Source organism: Achroia grisella, unplaced genomic scaffold (genome assembly GCF_030625045.1).
Source record: "Achroia grisella isolate CSIRO2021 unplaced genomic scaffold, CSIRO_AGI_Agris_v1 utg413, whole genome shotgun sequence".
NCBI classification, from domain to species: domain Eukaryota; kingdom Metazoa; phylum Arthropoda; class Insecta; order Lepidoptera; family Pyralidae; genus Achroia; species Achroia grisella.
Window position 1 is genome coordinate 1,144,010 of NW_026712846.1, and position 19,785 is coordinate 1,163,794.

A 19,785-nucleotide genomic window follows, 5' to 3' on the forward strand; every position below is an offset into this window, starting at 1 on the left:
AATAATTCGATTATATTGCACATATTACATGTTTTAGACAGTAATGACTGCAAACAGTGTCCTAGAGTGTTGGCCGAGATTGAACATATTGATGATGACGCTGACGGAGCTGGTATCAATTTCGTAAAGATTGATGATCGAAACATGGCCAAAGAGTACGGAGTATTTGCTCTTCCTGCAGTACTTTTTTTCAAGATGGGATCCAAGGATCCAGTCATTTATGCTGGTAAGAAAAATTTTTTTAGGAATTTACGAAAATAAAAGTATAAAAACAAATCACGAATTTGGTATTTTCAGGTGATTTGTATGATGAACAGCAGTTATTGAGTTGGCTACTTACACAAAAAAATCCAGCTGGTGACGTTATAGAAGCACTGGAAGGACAGGATTTAATTAACTTAATTGAAGAGTCAAATTCCTTGGCAGTTTATTTTTGTAAGTTAACTACAGAACATTTATTGTTTTGTTCAAATAATACTTACATAATATAATACTAGAAGACTATAATAATATAGAATATATGTAGTTATGGAGTAATAATTATACCTATTGCTTTAAGTGTATTAAAAAAAACAGTTACTAATACTTAAGAAAAATAGTTTCGATATATTCATATTTTCAAAAGAAATACCGAATGATTTTCAAATCTCAAATATTATCTATTTGTAATATCACTTATATAATAGTAACCTAATATTTTCGTTGACAATTAATAAAGAGCAATTTGAATAAAATACAATAAACATTGCAATTTTCCGTTTCCTAGTGTTTAACCGAAGATACGTAATTATTATTTTTAATATGCTAAATGAAAGACACTTTCATTAAAACTATTTTGCTTCTTATTAGGGAATAAAACGTTATGCGAAATTTGTAATTCCAAAACTATGAGAAAGTCAATGAAAAAGAAGGACAGAGACCATGACGAGGAAGAAGGGCAGGAACAGGAGGGTACTCATATCCCTTTAGGCTTATAATTGGCATTTTATGTCTTCCACCGGTTGTTATTAGATATCTCTTGCATGAGGCACGACTTCCTTAATTTAGACCTTGTAGCCAATTTCTTCTTTTCTTATAGTTCTGTGTATATGTTTTTGTAGCCTTTTCATTTGTTTTAGTATGTCTTAGAGATTGAACCTATATGCAAGTTTGTGTCCTAGTGTATATTGATGAGTGTTGTAAACACGTTAGACTCATTTTACACTACCTAAACATAGACTTTTCAACCATGTATGATTGCTGACAAATTGTCATAACAGCTTAATTGGGAATAGATGTGGGAATTACAGATGGACCTGATTGTGAGCAATGCGCTGGGATCTTAGAGGAGTTGGAAAACATTGATGATGATTGCGACCGACATGGCATAAAATTTGTCAAAACACAAGATTACACAATAGCTGAATCGTATGGAGTAACGGATTTCCCTGTACTTGTTTATTTTGAACAAAACATACCTAATGTATATGAAGGAGCATTGGCAGAGGAAGAGGAGGTTCTACAATGGTTGATAACCCAAAAAACTGAAGATCGCATTGAACTAATAACTAGAGTTATGTTAGAAAAAATGGTGGAGGAAACTCAGTACTTAGCTGTATATTTTTGTAAGTAAAGGACACTTTTGATGTGAGAAATGTTATATGTAGCACTTTAATTAAAAAACTTAAAGTGCTACATATAACATTTCTTTTCATTTCTTTTTAAAAAAGTCGTGAATTTGAGACATTTATTTTAGTAAATATTTGTTAATTTTCTAATAAGACTAATATTACATAAAATTTCAATACTCTATTGTAAAGTACAAAAAATATTTCAGATAAACTTAACTGTCATATATGCGATCACATTTTGGATGGATTGGAAAGTATCGACGACGAATGCGATGTTTATGGTATTCACATGGTAAAAATTCAAGATCCGCAACTAGCAAAGCGGTATTCCATAAAGACTTTCCCAGCCATGGTCTATTTTAGGTAATATTATTTTTCAGTTTTTTTAGTATTATATAACTATTTAATTGATTAATAAATAATGCATAATTTCAGAAATGGCAATCCTCTTCTTTTCGAAGGTGATTTACAAAATGAAGAGTCAATACTAGAATGGCTTATTGATGATGATAATCGGGAACTAGCTGACGAAATTGAATCAGTTAACGAGAGGATGTTGGAAAGACTACTGTACGAATCACACTTACTGGTGGTTTTCTTCTGTATGTATCTCTTACTGATATTATATAAATACATTTTTAGTATATATTCATAACTTCAATATTTTTTTAGATGATGATGAGGATTGTCCAGAATGTGAAGAGATTCTTGAATCATTAGAACAAATCGATGGAGAAGTAGATCAGTATGGCATTGACTTCGTTAAAATAGCAAGCCCTGAAGCAGCAGAAAAATATAATGTAGTAAATATACCATCTCTCTTATATTTCCGCAAGCAAGTACCGATGCTCTACGATGGCGACTTACATCAAGTAGACAGAATATTACAATGGTTGACTTCTCAGGACGTTTTTGAAATTAAAAATGAAATTGAAGAAGTTAACAGAAAGATGTTAGATAAACTATTAGAAGAGAATGAATTCTTAGCGGTTTATTTCTGTAAGTATGACTATTAAATCTGTCAAAATATTATTGTAATGCCCAAATTTAACTCATATGTTGTTTTAGATGAAAAGTCCGTTGAGAGTCGTCTAGTGCTGGACAAATTAGAAAATATTGATAGTGAAACCGATAATTTGGATATCACATTTGTCAAAATGCAGGATCCCAGATATGCTCGGAAATGGGGTGTTACTAAGTTACCTGCTATTGTATACTTTAGAAAAAGGTTCCCAAGTATATATAGAGGTATGCTTTATAACAATGACAAAATAATTATTTAAAAGTTAGATCCAAACACTAACAGAATCATGTTAATTACAGGTGACCTGATGTCTGAGGAAGAAGTATTAGAATGGCTACGAAAGAACAGATTTAGACAACCGGAGCTGAATATCTTTATGTATGCATTAATCGCGCTATCAATAGCATTTGTAATGTATACAGCATTCTTACTTCAGTGTTTCAAACCATCACCACCAGCGCCAACGCCTCATCCAAAGCAAGCGTGAGACAAATAGATTCGCAACATTCAAAGAATTATTTACTGTAAACTTAAACTTTATTTTGAATCATCAGCCTTGTGAGGCTTCGGTTAAAAGAAAAATCGACTTTGACGTTAATATCTATTAGTCCACGTTGATTTATATTATCGATCAATTTTTTATAAAGAATTTTGATTATGGATAGATCAAAACTTAGACAATTACATTTCTTGGGATCAACTTTACTATGATAGAGATTTTAGACTACTATCCTAAAATAAGATGAGAATTACAGATATAAGCAAAGATTCATGTTAAGGTATGTCATCACTACTTGCCATAAATATATAGATCAATTCTAAAAACTTTTATCTACAAAAGTTTTAGAAAGTCGTACTACAACCACTAGGACATGCTAAGTGCGACAAATTGCAACATCTATTTTGCTATATCTCTAACCAACGAGAATGCTTATAACCCCGACGCCAAATATAGCTTCAAAAATTTGAACATTTGTAAACATTTTGATATATTTTAATTCACAGTGAAATAATTAACTGACATTGTTATTGATTTAATCTTGATTATGTTTCAAAAGAACATTATAAAAAAGCATTGGATTGAAATCTATATTGAGATTATATTTCAGAGATATGTTGGTCATTAAATGACTGGAATCCAATATAAGCACACACAATTGCAGACTTTAGAATTCTGTAGAGTGCGTTTGAAATCAAAACAATATTTCTGCAATTTTTAAATTCATTCTCAAAGCAGAATTATTTTATCCAAGTAAAGAATCGCGACTTCACAAACATTTGATTACCTATTTGAAGCAATGTGTGGTGCCGGCTTTATTTGTGAGGAACAGACATTAAAAGTAGGTACTTTTTCTTCTTTTCTTGTTTAGAAATATGTGTATTTGCCTCCTTTCGTTATTAAATCACATATTCTTTGAGATAATAGTGTCATTGGTTATTAATGTAAATTTCTCTTTAATAATGGCATTTGAAATATACTATTTACTATATTTAAGACTGTATTACTTCTCGATAGAAATATCTGTATGGTTCTTTAGTGTGGAGTTTACAGTTTTCCAATATATATATCTTACATATATACCGTTTGATTATCTGCACCATTACTGTCTTCTTTTAGTATTAATGATATTTATATATATTTAGGCTGTTAGGATTCGTTGAGCCTTTGTTAAGTTTGTGTTTTTGGAGCTCTTGGTCAAAGTTGTCTATGTATATGTTTTGTTAAGTATGATCATTGAACTATAAAACTTATATGCCTCCTTTACATACTGTATAAGTTTTTGATAGGACCGTACTACTCATCTAATACATATTTATATATATTTTTTAGATTATATAAACTCTATAACAATTTATATTTTTTTTAACTTTGCTCTTGAGCTCTAGTTTCGAGTGATTGTCTAAAAGGCGGGATCTGTACCGACGCTCGCATGTTCCCACGGTACTTAGTTTATTTTCTTATCTATATATTTATATACTGAGTGCAGTGTATTGATTAAGCATCAGATGTAAGGAGTAGGCTAGAATTGTAACTAGATATTAAATTATATGTGTAAGTTAGATTTAAAAATATATTTTTCTCTTACTTTCTATTACCTACTGTTATTGTTTTAAAATACAAATTTATTTGATTGTTTCTTATCTCCATGCCTCATACAGTAAATGAATATTATAATTTAAACATATTGATAAGGAAGAGCTACCGTTCAGTAATCAGACAAGAGGCCTATATTGATGTAAAATCGCAATACGAATGAGCATATCTGTAATATGTTAAATCTATGTCCTTTGTCAATTGGTTTTAAAAGAAGAAGATTCTCTATTTCTTATACTTCACCAATTTTGTCAACTGGTTTTTAAAGAGGGAGATTCTCTATTTGTTATACTTCACCAATTCTACATCTAACACTTTAAACTCGTTTTGGCTCCATACTCAGTTTTAACGCTTTTTTTATTATTTTATGTAAGATTAGGTACCGTAGTAACATGCCTGTTATACTCTGTATCATTCCCGCTCGCTCGTAATGTAAAATTATGTGTATAATTATAATGATACCTTCATAAAAAAACGGTAAGGGAAACATGAAGCAGAATAAGTAAATGCTCAAATGAGTTGCTGATGCGTTGAGAGGCGCGCATTCGCCGACATTAATCTTGTATATAAAATGTAAATATAAAAATTTTAAATAAAAATAGTAAAATGGTGTATATGTTGTGTTATTTTCTTATATACCTTACTTATAAATACTCACTTATATATTCATATATGTATAATAATATGTTAAAGGAGTCTAATTTACAGAGACGGTATAATTATTAAAATACTTAATGATATTGTATTTATCTATAAATTAATATAGTAAAGCAAAAACTTATTACCCATTTTTTTCGAAAATTGTGCGGACGGATGAGTATGAAATTGTACATAGTTTTAGTTTATATAAAGAGTAGAGTGCAAAATGCTAAAAATTTTTAATTTATGCGTTAAAAATAAATCAATTAAAAAACCTTATACATATTGCATCATACATGCACGCATATATACTCTTTTGTTTATCGTTAGTCTGTGGTCAAATTAAGAATAGATTAGTATTGTTTGTCATTAATAATATTTGTCTATAGTCTTATTGAATTTTTAATTAATTATAGTTGAATTTTGATCATTAGCGACCACTAGTTATTACTGCTTCTATTAGCAAGCGTGAGACCACAAACATTCAGTGCAAAACCTGACCATCGCTATTCCGGAAGCGTTACGACCGAATCCATCATCACCTTATATTTATTATATATTTATATGTACATATTTTTTCCGCGACAAAGGCCTTGTTTACCTATTAATATTGCAAATATGATACTTGATCCGCGATTTTATATATAGCTGAACTTTATTGAGCAAGAATGAAATCAAAAAGATGATAAATCCGTAACATAATACCATATTCTTATATAAGTATATACTAGCTGTCCCGACAAACGTTGTTTAGCCTTAATATAAAAAAAAATTTAGGGTAGTCCCCTAAAAATGTTAGGGGACTACCCTAAATTTTTACCCCTAAAAGGGGGATGAAAAATAGATGTTGGCCGATTCTCAGACCTACTCAATACGCTCAAAAAATTTCATGAGAATCGGTCAAGCCGTTTCGGAGGAGTATGGGAACGAAAACTGTGACACGAGAATTTTATATATATGTATATAAATATATAACTAATGAATAAATTATAATAATAATAATCTAACTAATAATAGGTATTTATTTAAAACAACTAAATTATTTTATAAAATCGAACAACCGAAAATAAAATACAAATAAAAATTATTTAAGTTACGACTTACTTATATAGGAACTAGGTAACTAAATTCGATGTTACTGATACCTATTCTATTCAAACAGTAGGTAATTATTTGTTGAATATAAATTTTATAAATTATACGATGACTAATACAAAAAGGCAAAATTATTAAGAATAAGAAAAATCTGTTTGAATTACAAAACAAAATATGGAATTTAAATAATGAAGTTCTTCCCTCTGAGTTTCTATTATATTAACATTAACAAACTATAACAATATTAAAAATATATAATTAGGTAATGAACTGAACGGGATCCGACGTTAGGAAAAACATTACCTGCATCAAAACAGGCGGTTCTACAGATTTTAGAAACGGGGAAAAAGACTCTATTCTCCTCTATACATAGATCTATATATAGATATATACCTAATCACAAATTCAAATTGCAAATTCTTTACATATAAAAAAATTATATTTACGAGCGCTAAATTTTTACATCTGTAGGTATATATATATATAGGACTTATATTTTACATATACATAAGTAAATATATTCATTTTGCCACAACAAATTGATCGATATATATATAAAAACATCAAAGCATATAGAAGTTATTTATTCTATAATATATTGATATAGGTACTACTAATATATTACCATATTTTCAGTAGGTACTCGATAACTATAAAGAATCCCCAATACAATAAAATTAGAAATTTTGGAAAATCGACACTAAACCTATAACTTTAAAGTCTAGTTCCCGAAAAATATTCTTAAGTATAAGTATATATACAGTACTGTACTCAGAGTACGATATCGCGACAGATATTAAATCACATGGATTTAAGGATTTAACAACGCGATAATCAATATTTTATTCCGTTAAAATATCAATAAAAACCATAAATTACATTGCAAATTTTATCTAGACCTACATTGATATGGATTTAAAATTGCATTAACTTCATGTGTCAATATATGTTTACAGAATTACTCTTGTATAAAAAAAAACACAAATCTTTGTTATTAGCCTACTTATCTAGGGATAAACTATAAATACGTACATCATCTATTTATATGTTCATGTTTCACGTAAGAACGACTGGATCGATTAGGATTATTTTTTACTGAAAATGTTGTTAAATATGGGAAAACTGTGAAAAACAACACCCCAAATGTAGAAACAGTTATATCTATATATGTATATTACAATTTCAATAACCAAATAATAGATGGCGTATAGACTTTTTTTTTATTGTTGTGATATGATTATCTTTAATAGATTGTTATTTACAAATATACATACACACGTTCGAAGTTGCGGCCCCTTAGTCTATAATAAACTTATTTTAGTTATTTATATCTATTCCGTCCTTATCTTTCCAACTATTTTTTTTATTTTGAAAAAATGTGACAAAACACGATGTAGACACACTCTTCATAGACTCCCACAAAAACGTTTTATGAACTCCTTAGAAACTTAATATTAAAACAAATGTTAAAAACAATATCATACAGTATTCTAGTTTTTGATTTATAGTACACCATGATTACATAGCATTATGGCACATATTTAATAATAATCTATTGGTATTTAAAATTACTGGCAATTTTTAATTGTATTAAACTCGATTTTGCTTGTACTATTTGAGAGTTGCCGTTATAAGTAAAGCAATAATCACAATTACGGCTGTAGAATGGTCCATACATAATCGAAAAACTGTTTTTGGTCTGTCGCCGAAAGATTAGAATTGGAACTGTATGAATTACACAATTAAATAAGTTAAAGAAACAAACTTAGTTTGAAAATATGTTTACGTAATTAAAACTATTTCTATGTAGATAGAAATATATAGGTCACATCTTATTGACAAAGTGTGACATTGTATTAATCTGTGACAAGCTGAAATTGGTGTGACATTACGTCACACTTTTAGATAGCTCCTTATATACAGAAACAGAAATGTACATACGTAAATTTGTTATTCATATAAATACAACTAATTATTACAATTTCTTGTACAAGTTCCAGATTATAGAATAACATTAATTAATTGTCACTGCTTTTTTAAGATTCTTCTGTAACATATAATTCTTTATATTATAGTAAGTTGAACGTCCTGATGGTTCTTCAAATATTTGGATTTTTCTTCATTGAAGAATTTGATGAGTGTTTGTGTGAATTCCGCATGCACTGCATCTACTTCTTCATTTGTGGGCTCTATAATTCTTTTTACCTCCATTGGTTTGCCAACTGTAATGTATTATTAGTATATAAGTACAACTTATTTATTTAGGTATATATAGTACACTGTTAACAAAGTCACATGTCTCTAACTTCTGCCATAGCAGCTTTATATTTGAAAAACAGATTATAATCTCTCTTCTAAACATAGGCTATTGATTAATCTATCTAGCACACCAGTTACCTACCCTATTCACATATATATTTGTAAAATTAAAAAAAAATTAAGACCATTTGTAACTACAGTAAACTTTCTTGGACAATTAAATTGTATTTCATTTCATCCACAGTTACATAATTATTTATAAACTATTTCACAGTTGCAATAATAAAATCAGTCCAGGAACATTTAACACAGCGCCGTCTAGGGACTAGACTACCTAAGCTTGTGTTATGAGAATATCCTTCTTTTTTGGACATGGTTAAAAATTAAATAAATATTAGTTATACATAGTTTGAGCACTCACCAACAATAGTAAGTGGAGTGCGCAATGGGATAATGCCAAAAGAGTACTGCATAAATCCCCGGCCAACTGGCACGACGGGGGATATGCCTGTGAGCTGACGGAACTTGTCCTGGAATTTCCTCAGGAACCCATTCTCAGGGTTGTTCATTGGCCTGAACACATCCGGCTCTCCAAATGTTAACACCGGTACCAATGGAGCTCTGGAATTAAATATTAATTTTAAAGTTAAATAAATTATTAATAACTGGCCGCGGTTTCACCCGGATGAAGCTTATAGCCTATGTGTTATTCTAATGTATAAGCTATTTTACTGCACAGTTTCATCAAAATCCGTTTAGTAGTTTTTGCGTGAAAGAGTAACAAACAGACATTCATTTATCTATCCACCCATACTCACAGATTTTCGTTTAGCGTTTATAATATTAGTAAGACAAGCTGAGCCCACCACTTTGTACCCATATAACTTTTTGGTTTACGAACTGATTCATATACGACAAACGCTAATTTCATTACGTAATGGATTTATATTATTTTGTTTAATTCCACTACCATTGGCATGTGCGAGATCACAAAAAATCTGTTTGGAAACCTGACCACTGCTACAGAAAGCATAACCCGTCGCGATTGGTGATCAAATTCTGAACGTTATTGGATCTACGCCCGTATTTCGCCTCTAAACGTGGCATTTTTAGTCAATGAATAGTTTGGATATATTATAGTTTAGAGCCTAATGTCGACTGTTCGGCGACCAGACTACGAATAAACAATTTAAACAAAATAACATAAACCTATTGAATAATGAAATGGACTTCCGGAAAATAATACCAAATTCGATAAACACTAGTTTTTAAGTGAAGATTACCACATTGCATTAGGGTAACCCAACCCAAATCGATTGAGCCATTTTTGAGATTAGCGAGCGACAAATACGTGGTGTATAACAAAATCAGATAAAAGTTCTAAAATCATTGGTTTGGGTTTTGTAACATTGATAAAATTCCTCAACAACAATTCTTCTCATATATCTGTCATGTATAGACAGTGGTCAATTAATTACATTTTTAATATTTGTATAAATAAATTGTAAAAAAGCAACTTTATGCGGGAATAATAATAAGTTAAATTTTATTGTTTGTTTTACGTTTGTTATAAAATAACAAGAATTATTAATTATTATTCCAAGGAAATTTACTTAAGAAAATCGCATTTAAGTTAGGGCATTTCCGAGAGTACCAATTAGGAGTCAAAATTTTATTAAGTAAGTTATTATTTTAAGTAAGTACTTAAACAGACTTACTCAGATAATGTTTTCTTATAGGGTGAATGCTTAAGTATATTCATAAAAATACCAATGCTTATAACTATAAAAATACCGCCTTTTCTGTCTTGGTATCCGTTTAAACATTTTATTTTAATTTTCGTATGTATGTATGTTTAATATTATCTTATCAGAGCTAATATTAATGTTTATTGCAGTATGTTTTGAACTACAATAATCTTTATATAGTATAAACAAAGTCACTCCGGTTGTCTGTACAGTGTAGATCTTATAAAGTTCGCAACGGATTTTAATGCAGTTTTCAACAAAAGATTAGATAGATTAAAAATAGGGGTTGGTGGTAGAAGAGTGAAAATTTAGGGTTGTTTGTGTTTTTAATGCTTCATCACAAAAAAATATAAATATATATTTGGAAAAATATTGGAGTGACCAAGTTATTACTAAGAGATATAAAAAACAGATAACAACCTAGTGATTCAAGAGGTAGGTTTATATGTATAAATTATACAGTATAATAGATTTACACCTTTGTGGGCAGCTAATATTTAAATAAAGCTATATATAATAATAATGATAATCCCAAAAATTTCACACAGCATCATCCAGTCCCAACAGTCTCAACGCAAGGAGAGCTCGTGTTATGGATACTGAATACATAATATACAATATAATTAGAAAATACCCAGACCGATACAAACAATCATACTAATAATAATCTCAGGACAATTCACACAGCGCTATCTAGACCCAAGTTAAGGTAGCTAAAGCTTGTGTTATATGTAATACTATATAACGGATACCTATACATAGATATATTTTTTTGTAAATACATACATATTATACATAGAAAAAACCCAGACTGATACAAACAATCATACTCATGAATACAAATGTTTGTACCGTGCGAGGAATCGAACCCGAGACGACTGAAAGCACACCTCTAGACCACTGAGGTTATAGGTATATTTGGATTTTATAGCACACGGAAGGGAATTGACCCCTTTACGGTTAACCCTACGATGTTTATCATTCTGTGGTGTAAAATATCATCACAGTATTTAATATTAACTAATTAACATCAGATAACGTAATACGAGGCCGGGGTCAATCCAGTTTCTATAATAAATTACCAAGTAAACAATATCTAAGTATCTACGTAATGCATTAATGATTATTTATATCTTTACTAGTACAACTTCATCCATAAATTAAACCTATGTTATAATAACCTACCTTCATTATTTTCAATAACATTTTACATAGTCATAAATAACAAATAGGCCATAAATTGCAGGTACACGCAGGTAAACCGCGGTAACATGTAGTTTAAAATATATTAAGAAAAAATGCTAAATTACGAAAGTAGTAAAATCGCTAATTACATAATGGATTTGTATTCCTTTATTTAATTCCGCTACTGTTATGTGTGAGAGACTACAAAAGCGTTACGACCTTTCCCAATAGTCAACAAATTCCGAACGTAATTGGGTTTATACCAATGATGAGAAATGCAGAAATTTGATTACTAGCATTCGTAAAACTCGTTATAGATAAAATAGCTAAATTTCAAATATCAAATAGCACTTACCCGGATTGGATGGCAACTCGTATAAACCCTTTTCTTCTGCTAAGAATTACTTTGTACTCGCCAGGGTGAGCATCGAGTGCCTCCGCTGCACCGCCAACAACCAGAGCCACGCATTTACCCTGATGCTTCTTCTTGTTCAATAAATAAAGAAGACTTTCCACTGATGAAGAGCAGGATCCCATAGCCATAATTAGATCTCTAAAGAACGGCACTAAGAAATGTCCTCTGAGTGTTATGAAATGTGGTGTCATGCCAGGAAACACTTTGTAGAAGTTTAAAGCGTTAGTGTTAAATAATCCTAAAATTCCCGTTGACACGACTCCGTGGGGGAAGCAAGCGAAGAGGTAGTTCTTCGAGGGGTCCAATTCTGTCGTTTTGATTAGATTCATAGGGAAATATTCGCAGTAGTAGCGCCACCATGCCCAGTTTCTCACCCATTCCCACCTGCAAAAAGAAGTGTCGTTTATAAGTTGTTTATAGCATCACAACTATTATGCCTGATGGGATAATCAGGGACATTGTTTATTATCGACCTCATTGTGAATGTAATGTTTTTATTATATTATATGTATGTTAGTCTATAAGGTATTTATAATATGGGCCTAGTTGCCTGAAATAAATGAATAAATAAATAAAAAAAAAATAAAAAATAAATTGTGAATGTAATACTCATAATTGTTAAGATACATATATTATATATATATTTGTATTCAACGGAGCCTACCGCCGTCTCTTGTTTTGTTTTTGTCTCTTGTTTGTTTTGAGTTTGTTATCGGTATTTACACATTTTTTTTATGTTGGCTAGATTTGAACTGCTTATTTTTTGGAAGTAAGTCGGAGTTGTAAAACACTGGACGTTCTCATTAGATGTTTATGATCTTGTATAGCCGAGATACTGTGAGTTTCTCTCATAGTATATCTAATAGTAATCTCAGGATAATTTACACAGTGCCATCTAGACCCAACTTAAGCTACCAAAAGCTTGTGCTATGGACACTAGATAACTGATACAAATACATCATTTTTTTTTCGTAAATACATACATATTATACATATAAAACGCCTAGACCGACACAATCATACTTATGAATAATGTTAGTGCCGTGAGAGGAATAGAACCCGCGACCATAGGAAGTAAGGCGGTGTGCTACACCGCTAGACCACGGAGGCCATCTCGACTAATAAAGAAATAACTAACAAAGAGTTTTTTTTAATTAATTCATTCAAAGGTATTTCACATTCACGCGACCGTTGGCTGTAATTAAATCTGATATAATATAGCAATTAAAGATGGTTTTTAGGTGTTATCTGAATGGACTTTGTCCATGTTGGAAGTGCAACATGCAACACGCTGCTATAAGCTGCACACAACACACTCATTATCGTACAATTCAAAATAATATTAACATTTGACATTTTTTATTATAAATATTTTTAATTCACAGTCTATTAACACAGAATATTATTATCAACCATATATACGTATTATATAAATATTTTACATTTGATAAAAACATATTCAAACTCTTTTGAGCATAAATATGTTTTATATATAATATACAGGTCAGTAAGCCCGTTGTGGTGAATTCACGAGATATTAAACACTATGGCCTCCAAGGGAAGTCGTTTGGGGTCGTTCTGACAGACATTGCTAACAAGAAGGCACTAGTTCCCATTGCTAACAATCACATCCCCTCGATGTCAAAGGTGTGTTTGTCACCAAGCAGTCTGTTTTAGCCACCAAGCAGCTTGCTTTGTAAGCTGTATTACGGTTGTAGGATGCTGATTAGGCAGTGAAATTACAGGACAAGAGATATGACATTTTCGTCCGAAGTACTGTCCCCATGTATGTATATAAAGGCGACGGTTACCGCTTACCATCAGGCGGGCCGTCAGCTTCTTTGTTTACCATTCTAATTAAATAAAAAAGATTCGTACTCACCTCCGACCTCCTTTGTTGCAAGTATCAATATCATTGATCATCCACACGAGGTAGAGGAACGCTACCCACCACAACCTGGAGTACACGAGTCGGTACAAGAGGTAGATAGAGATAGCCTCCCCGAACAGAATTAGGCTAATCCAAGCTGCAGCTGCCAGGGTTTGGAGACGCCTGATCATGGGGACATCCCTCGGTGCCCATTGTATACCTAGAGCCTCCGACACACGACTGAAAATGGAATTATTATAGATTTAAAGACGAACTGCATAGCAGGTTTCCAACATTTATTGTGGAATGAACTACCTGCCGAAGTTTTCTCGAGATACTACAGATTAGGGTTTTTGAAAAAGGATTTATAAAGGTTTCTTAAGGGTTAGCAACGTGCACGTGACAACTTTGGTGTTTCAGGTGTCCATAGGCTACGTTTACCATCAGATGGACCGTATACTTGTTTACCACCATCGTAGTATAAAAAAAATCTATTAGCCTTGTGTGAAGAAATAAAAATATTTAGTACTTATTTAGGTCAATTTAGCTCTTTAACCTCGTAAATTAATATAGTGCCCGAAACAGAGCCAATCATTGCCTCTCTACGGACAACTTCTAAAGTGGTTAAGATAGTTGTATAATGAATCCTAGTGAACGTCAGCTATAGTTCCAAAGTTGGGTTGAAGAGTTTAAGACCTTCGCAAACATTTTTTTTAAATAGATCTTACGTTAAGTTTTGAGTCACGGTAACCATAAAGTTAATTTTAATTCTTATTAGGAAATTTATTTTAACAGTATGTCTACTTGCTAGATGGTCTTACCTATACAAAATGATTTTTATTAATGATAATGGAATACTACACCCGCCTGTGCTAACGGTTTACGCTGGTGGATGATAAAATAAGCATGAGGTCAGGTAAAATGGAAATTTACCACGACAATTACCAGGGAGAACCGTGTAGTGGTCAACCTGACGTGATACATTGGTAGGACTGGGATTATTAGTTCTCTTACTGACAATTCCTTTCCTCTCTTAGAGACTGTAGATCACTAAAAGCAAGATAGATCATTCCTAGAAAATTATAACTTACGATTGTCAATCTTAATAATTTTATAAACATAGTACCCATATATATTATAAACATAAGTTTGTGAGTACGGACGTTTGTTACTCTTTCACGCAAAAACTACTAAGGGATTTTGATGAAACTTTACAGTAATATAGTTTATGCATCAGAATAACATATAGACTATATTTTTTATTGAAATTTATATATTGAAATATAACGGAGGTGAAAACGAGGGCACAACTAGTCTAAAATATATATAGGCGTATCTAGGATTCCTTTTGTGGACCAAATTTTGCAGGATAATTTTTATCGCAATTCTCGCAGGCAACGCCGCAGAACGCCTCTAATGTTGCAGGAAAACATCTTTAATACATAGCATGTAGGTTTTTGGAACAATCAATATCGGTCAACAACGTTGTTAGATGGTTTTAAACTAGTGATATGTTATCAATAAGTATTAGTAATATACCTACTATATGATAACAGAAATTTCATTTCATTACGACATCGGGCTACTAAGCTTCCTTAATCATTATACTTAATGCTCCATAATCAATACCTAATAGTTACTTAAGAATTCGATATAATAAATAAGATTCTATAACATTTTTTTATTTTTTAAATTTTGTAAAGGAAACCGTACTTTTGTGACAGAACTAGCATGATACCACCAAGATTGATGACTAAATGTTTGGTGAACTGACAAAAGTAAACATAGCTAGCTAGTAGGTAACTAGTTAATCTAGTTAGCAGTAAACAAGTACGAACCTGCTAATAAACTGTTAAAATTATATTATTTCATATTAGGAATACGAGTTTGAAGAATTGCTTGGTAAAAATTAATATGTGTTACTGGATTTTTTAAAATTCGTCCAGAATACAGCTGGACGAATTTTAAAAAAACCCAGTGCCGTAAAACAATTTAATAAAAAAAAATTTGGTACATAGATAATATACTAGATAATACATAGGACAGTCTTTATGCCATAATTTGAGAATATATTCCACAAAAATAAAGTCACAGCTATTTAACAAAATTAGCATCTTTTTATATGTCTATGACCGGGATATAGTAGGTACATATATATTCAGTTAAAAACATTATTATAATAACACGATTATATAATGGAACACAGGACATCAATATTCCACAATGTGGAATACACAAAAACTAACGTTGTACTGAAAAATTATCAAAAGACTAAGGCTTGACTTCGTCTGATATTTTTACTTCTTCACTCTCTAATTTAAACATTAACATCCAATAACAAAGTCAAATAAAATAACAAGTCTCTCTGTTTTTCTATTATAAACATCAATATACACTAGTCTTTCTCTCTCAGTCTTGTTAATAATTGACACCATTCTGGGATGTCTAAGAGTTCCTAGGAAATTTCAATAGTTCGTTTAAAATATTGAATATAGCATTACATTGAATTCAATAGCTCATAAAAGAGGTTCCACGAATTTATCCACGAATATTGCATATATTCGTGGATAAATAAATAATACACCTTAACAGTGGGAAAATATGGAGAAATTGGCGGCAAAATATACCTACGTGATAACATAATTATCGTGTACCCACACCGAGCGACATATACATCCGTTAAATCGGTTGTCACTTTATGATTCCCAATCACATAAATAAGTATAAAAAATTATATAGTCATCTATGTAATTTGACTAGATGAATCGGCTACTCATTATTTAGAAAAAACATTATAGGCAAATTATTAAACTGCGTGTTTCAAACGCTTTATATTATTTTGTCACAATTAAAAAATTACTTAATTAAAAATTAAACTCACCAGAAAATATTGCCCACTTGTCTAAGAATTTCGGTTAAATCCATAATGTTTACCTACTTAAATAACGCACGGCCTACTCACTCGAGTGGTATTAGCACTACTGATACTGTACCGAAGATTAATCTTTCCACACTGTAGTACATGAGTCTTGTGAATCATTTGATGTCATTTGTACCAAAGTGATGATTAAATAATTCTTTTTTATTTATTGTCGATAGTTCACCAATTTAACCGTTTATTTTGTTTCCTTTGTCGTCCGAGTAGTTTTTAATTTATAAACAATTTTATTTTTTTTAATTGTTATGTAATTTAGAAATATTTTTTTGTTTTTCATAGTTATTGTTGTAAAATTATATCCTACTAACATTTGGTAGTGTGGGTAGACAGCAAAAAAATGTCATTCGTTGAGTATATTGCTAAAATCCACCGAAGAACGGGCTGTATAGTTTAGAAACCTTTGCCTGTCTTATATAGCAAATATGAAATCAACATTATGCTAAATACTAAAATTTTATTTTACTTTATCTAATAACCGCCAAGTGGTCACTTTATTCAATGATGCATCAAAATGTAAAGTGATACTAATTCTCTATGTCGCGGTCGCGTTAATTTACCATATAGGTAGTTCTCTAGTCTGAATTTGCCTAATATAATTTGTGTCCACTTGTAACGATTTATATTTTATTGGCTACGGCAGCTCGCTAAAATTGACGTCTAAAACAATAATAAAAAATTCCATTATCGTCCATAAAAAAAAAAATATATGGACGATAATGGAATGGTGCACCCGTTTTACGCAGGCGGTGGCTACACCAGTAGAGGATCATAAAATGAGCATAAAGTCAGGTCCGTTAGCCCATCTTGGTAAATATCAATTAAACCAGATGGAACGAGGGGGAACCGCGTGGAGGTCAACCTCGGTGATGGGGTTATAAATCCACATTACTAACAATCCCCTTCCCCCCTCTGTAACGATATAAAGTTCATTAACTAATGTATCGATATCATTAGCTAATGAATAAAAGTATTATGACGCAAAAAGTAATAATACTTTCATTATTAGTTTCTTAAACTAAGTCGACTGAGATATTCATCATTGCAATCTTATTATTAATATTATAAACGCGAAAGTTTGTGAGTATGGATGGATGTTTGTTACCTGCTCTTTCACGCAAAAACTACTGAACGGATTTTGATGAAACTTTACAGTAATACCTATGGCTTGTCAGATTAATATAGAAGCTATAAATTTCACGCGAGTGAAACCGCGGGCACAGCTAGTTATAATAAATATGAAATAATTTAAATAAATAGTCGGTTTTTCTAGGACGGAAATTTAGGAAGTAAATTAAATTTGAATCTTTTCAATAGTTATTGGGTAAAATTGTGACAAACATCCATTGATTTATCAATATATTTAAAAGGGTTTTAATACTAAAGTAATTCAAGTAATTTCAACTTCAAAAACGTATGTATAGTAAGTGTAGTAATAGATAATGATATTTAGATAAATGGACAAAGATATTTTATTTGACCTTTTACTGTAAGAATAAAGTCCAAGCTCAAAGTAACTTAATTAGAAATAATATGTGAGCATGAATGTAGTTATTTACCTGTTTATACAGGAAAAGACTCGTGACATATCGGCTTATTATTACAAGGTACCTATTTGTGTTTTCGAGATATTACATTGCAACATAAGCTAAACAGTAAACCGTGGCACTGTGTACTTCCATTGATAGACAATTATGTTGGAATTTGGACATGAATTCACATCGACTCTTGTACTTATATAATGATTCATATTTATAGTCACCGTCTAGTATCTGCGATTCAACACTTCGAGCGTTCTATACAAATAAATAAAACGTTTGTTTTTAATATTAACAGCATTAACAACATATCAAAGTACCTATATGTATAGTACCCACTTACTAATCTAAAAATTAATTAGGTATAAATATTTTTATTTGTCTATTTGTTCTAGCTAAGCTCTGGAACGGTTGAACTGTTTTCACTAGGGCTTTAATCACAGCTAATGTTATAAGAAGTAATTAGGCCATATTATCTTATCTATGCTTAGGCTAAAACAAATTGTTTAATTTTATTTTAATAAAAAAAAGTTTAATTCGACGTATCGAAGTCACGAATAACAGTTATCTTATATATAAAATTCTCGTATCACAATGTTAGTTACCATACTCCTCTGAAACGGCTTTATTATGAAATTTTATATGCATATTCAGTAGGTCTGAGAATCGAGTACTATCTATTTTTTTAAGTGATAAGGGTTGTGCACAACCTAACATTATTTTTTTATTTTTTGGGCAATATTTTTTATTGTGTCATTAAAAAATACATACAACCTTAAATTTTCATCCTTCTATCACCAACCCCCTATTTTTTATAGCGTTATTAATTTATATGGCAAAACAATGTTTGCCGGGACAGCTAGTATTATATAAAAATATTAAATAATAGCTGCACCGACAATATTCTAAGCATGATATTTGGAATAATAAAAAAGTTATAGTCGGTACGGTAAATAGTTATAGTCGTTAAGTTATAACCTGCTACAATATATCAGTGAAAATCATTCTCATTGATATCGGCTAAATTATTTCTGAGATTAAAGTGCACAAGCGCACAAACATTCTAAAAATCAAATATTTTTTTGACCTCGGTATCGTAACATACTCGTACGTGTATTTTTTTAATATATACAGTATACAGTCAAGGTTGATTTACTATTTTATTGAGCACATGTATGAGTTTGTAGGGTGATGAGTATTATCTAACCTTTGTAGCTTATGTGATGTGATGAAATGTCGCTACTTATTGTTTCCTGTAGTAGGTAGTTAGATAGATGTAAATATTTGTATTACCAAAAAATTAATTTTATTATTAATTTTAAGTTGATACATGATCCATAATATAATTAATACGTAAGCTTAACGCGGAGTC

General features: G+C 30.9%; 2 protein-coding genes across 6 annotated transcripts in view; one reads left to right on the forward strand and one right to left on the reverse strand.

Annotated features, from left to right (window-relative positions):
• The window catches only part of LOC131844810 (uncharacterized), a 31,396-nt gene extending 26,371 nt beyond the window's left edge, over window positions 1-5,025 (forward strand). For 2 of the 5 annotated variants that reach the window (XM_059193773.1, XM_059193776.1), the window contains 8 exons: window positions 38-226; window positions 298-435; window positions 1,275-1,604; window positions 1,817-1,973; window positions 2,046-2,212; window positions 2,283-2,609; window positions 2,679-2,858; window positions 2,934-5,025. In XM_059193773.1, coding sequence (XP_059049756.1) covers window positions 38-226; window positions 298-435; window positions 1,275-1,604; window positions 1,817-1,973; window positions 2,046-2,212; window positions 2,283-2,609; window positions 2,679-2,858; window positions 2,934-3,121 — 1,676 coding nt within the window. In that variant the 3' untranslated portion in view covers window positions 3,122-5,025. Of the gene's footprint in view, window positions 1-37; window positions 227-297; window positions 436-849; window positions 952-1,274; window positions 1,605-1,816; window positions 1,974-2,045; window positions 2,213-2,282; window positions 2,610-2,678; window positions 2,859-2,933 lie in introns of all 5 variants that reach the window. The other 3 variants (XM_059193774.1, XM_059193777.1, XM_059193778.1) reach the window with 2 other exon arrangements.
• Window positions 5,026-8,074: 3,049 nt separating this feature from the next.
• LOC131844754 (2-acylglycerol O-acyltransferase 2-A-like) lies at window positions 8,075-14,182 on the reverse strand (the record flags this gene model as incomplete). Its single annotated transcript, XM_059193715.1, has 4 exons — window positions 8,075-8,685; window positions 9,144-9,343; window positions 12,011-12,454; window positions 13,953-14,182. Coding segments are annotated over 4 exons (1,032 nt in total), but the record flags the coding sequence as incomplete, so codon positions are not given.
• Window positions 14,183-19,785: the final 5,603 nt, after the last annotated feature.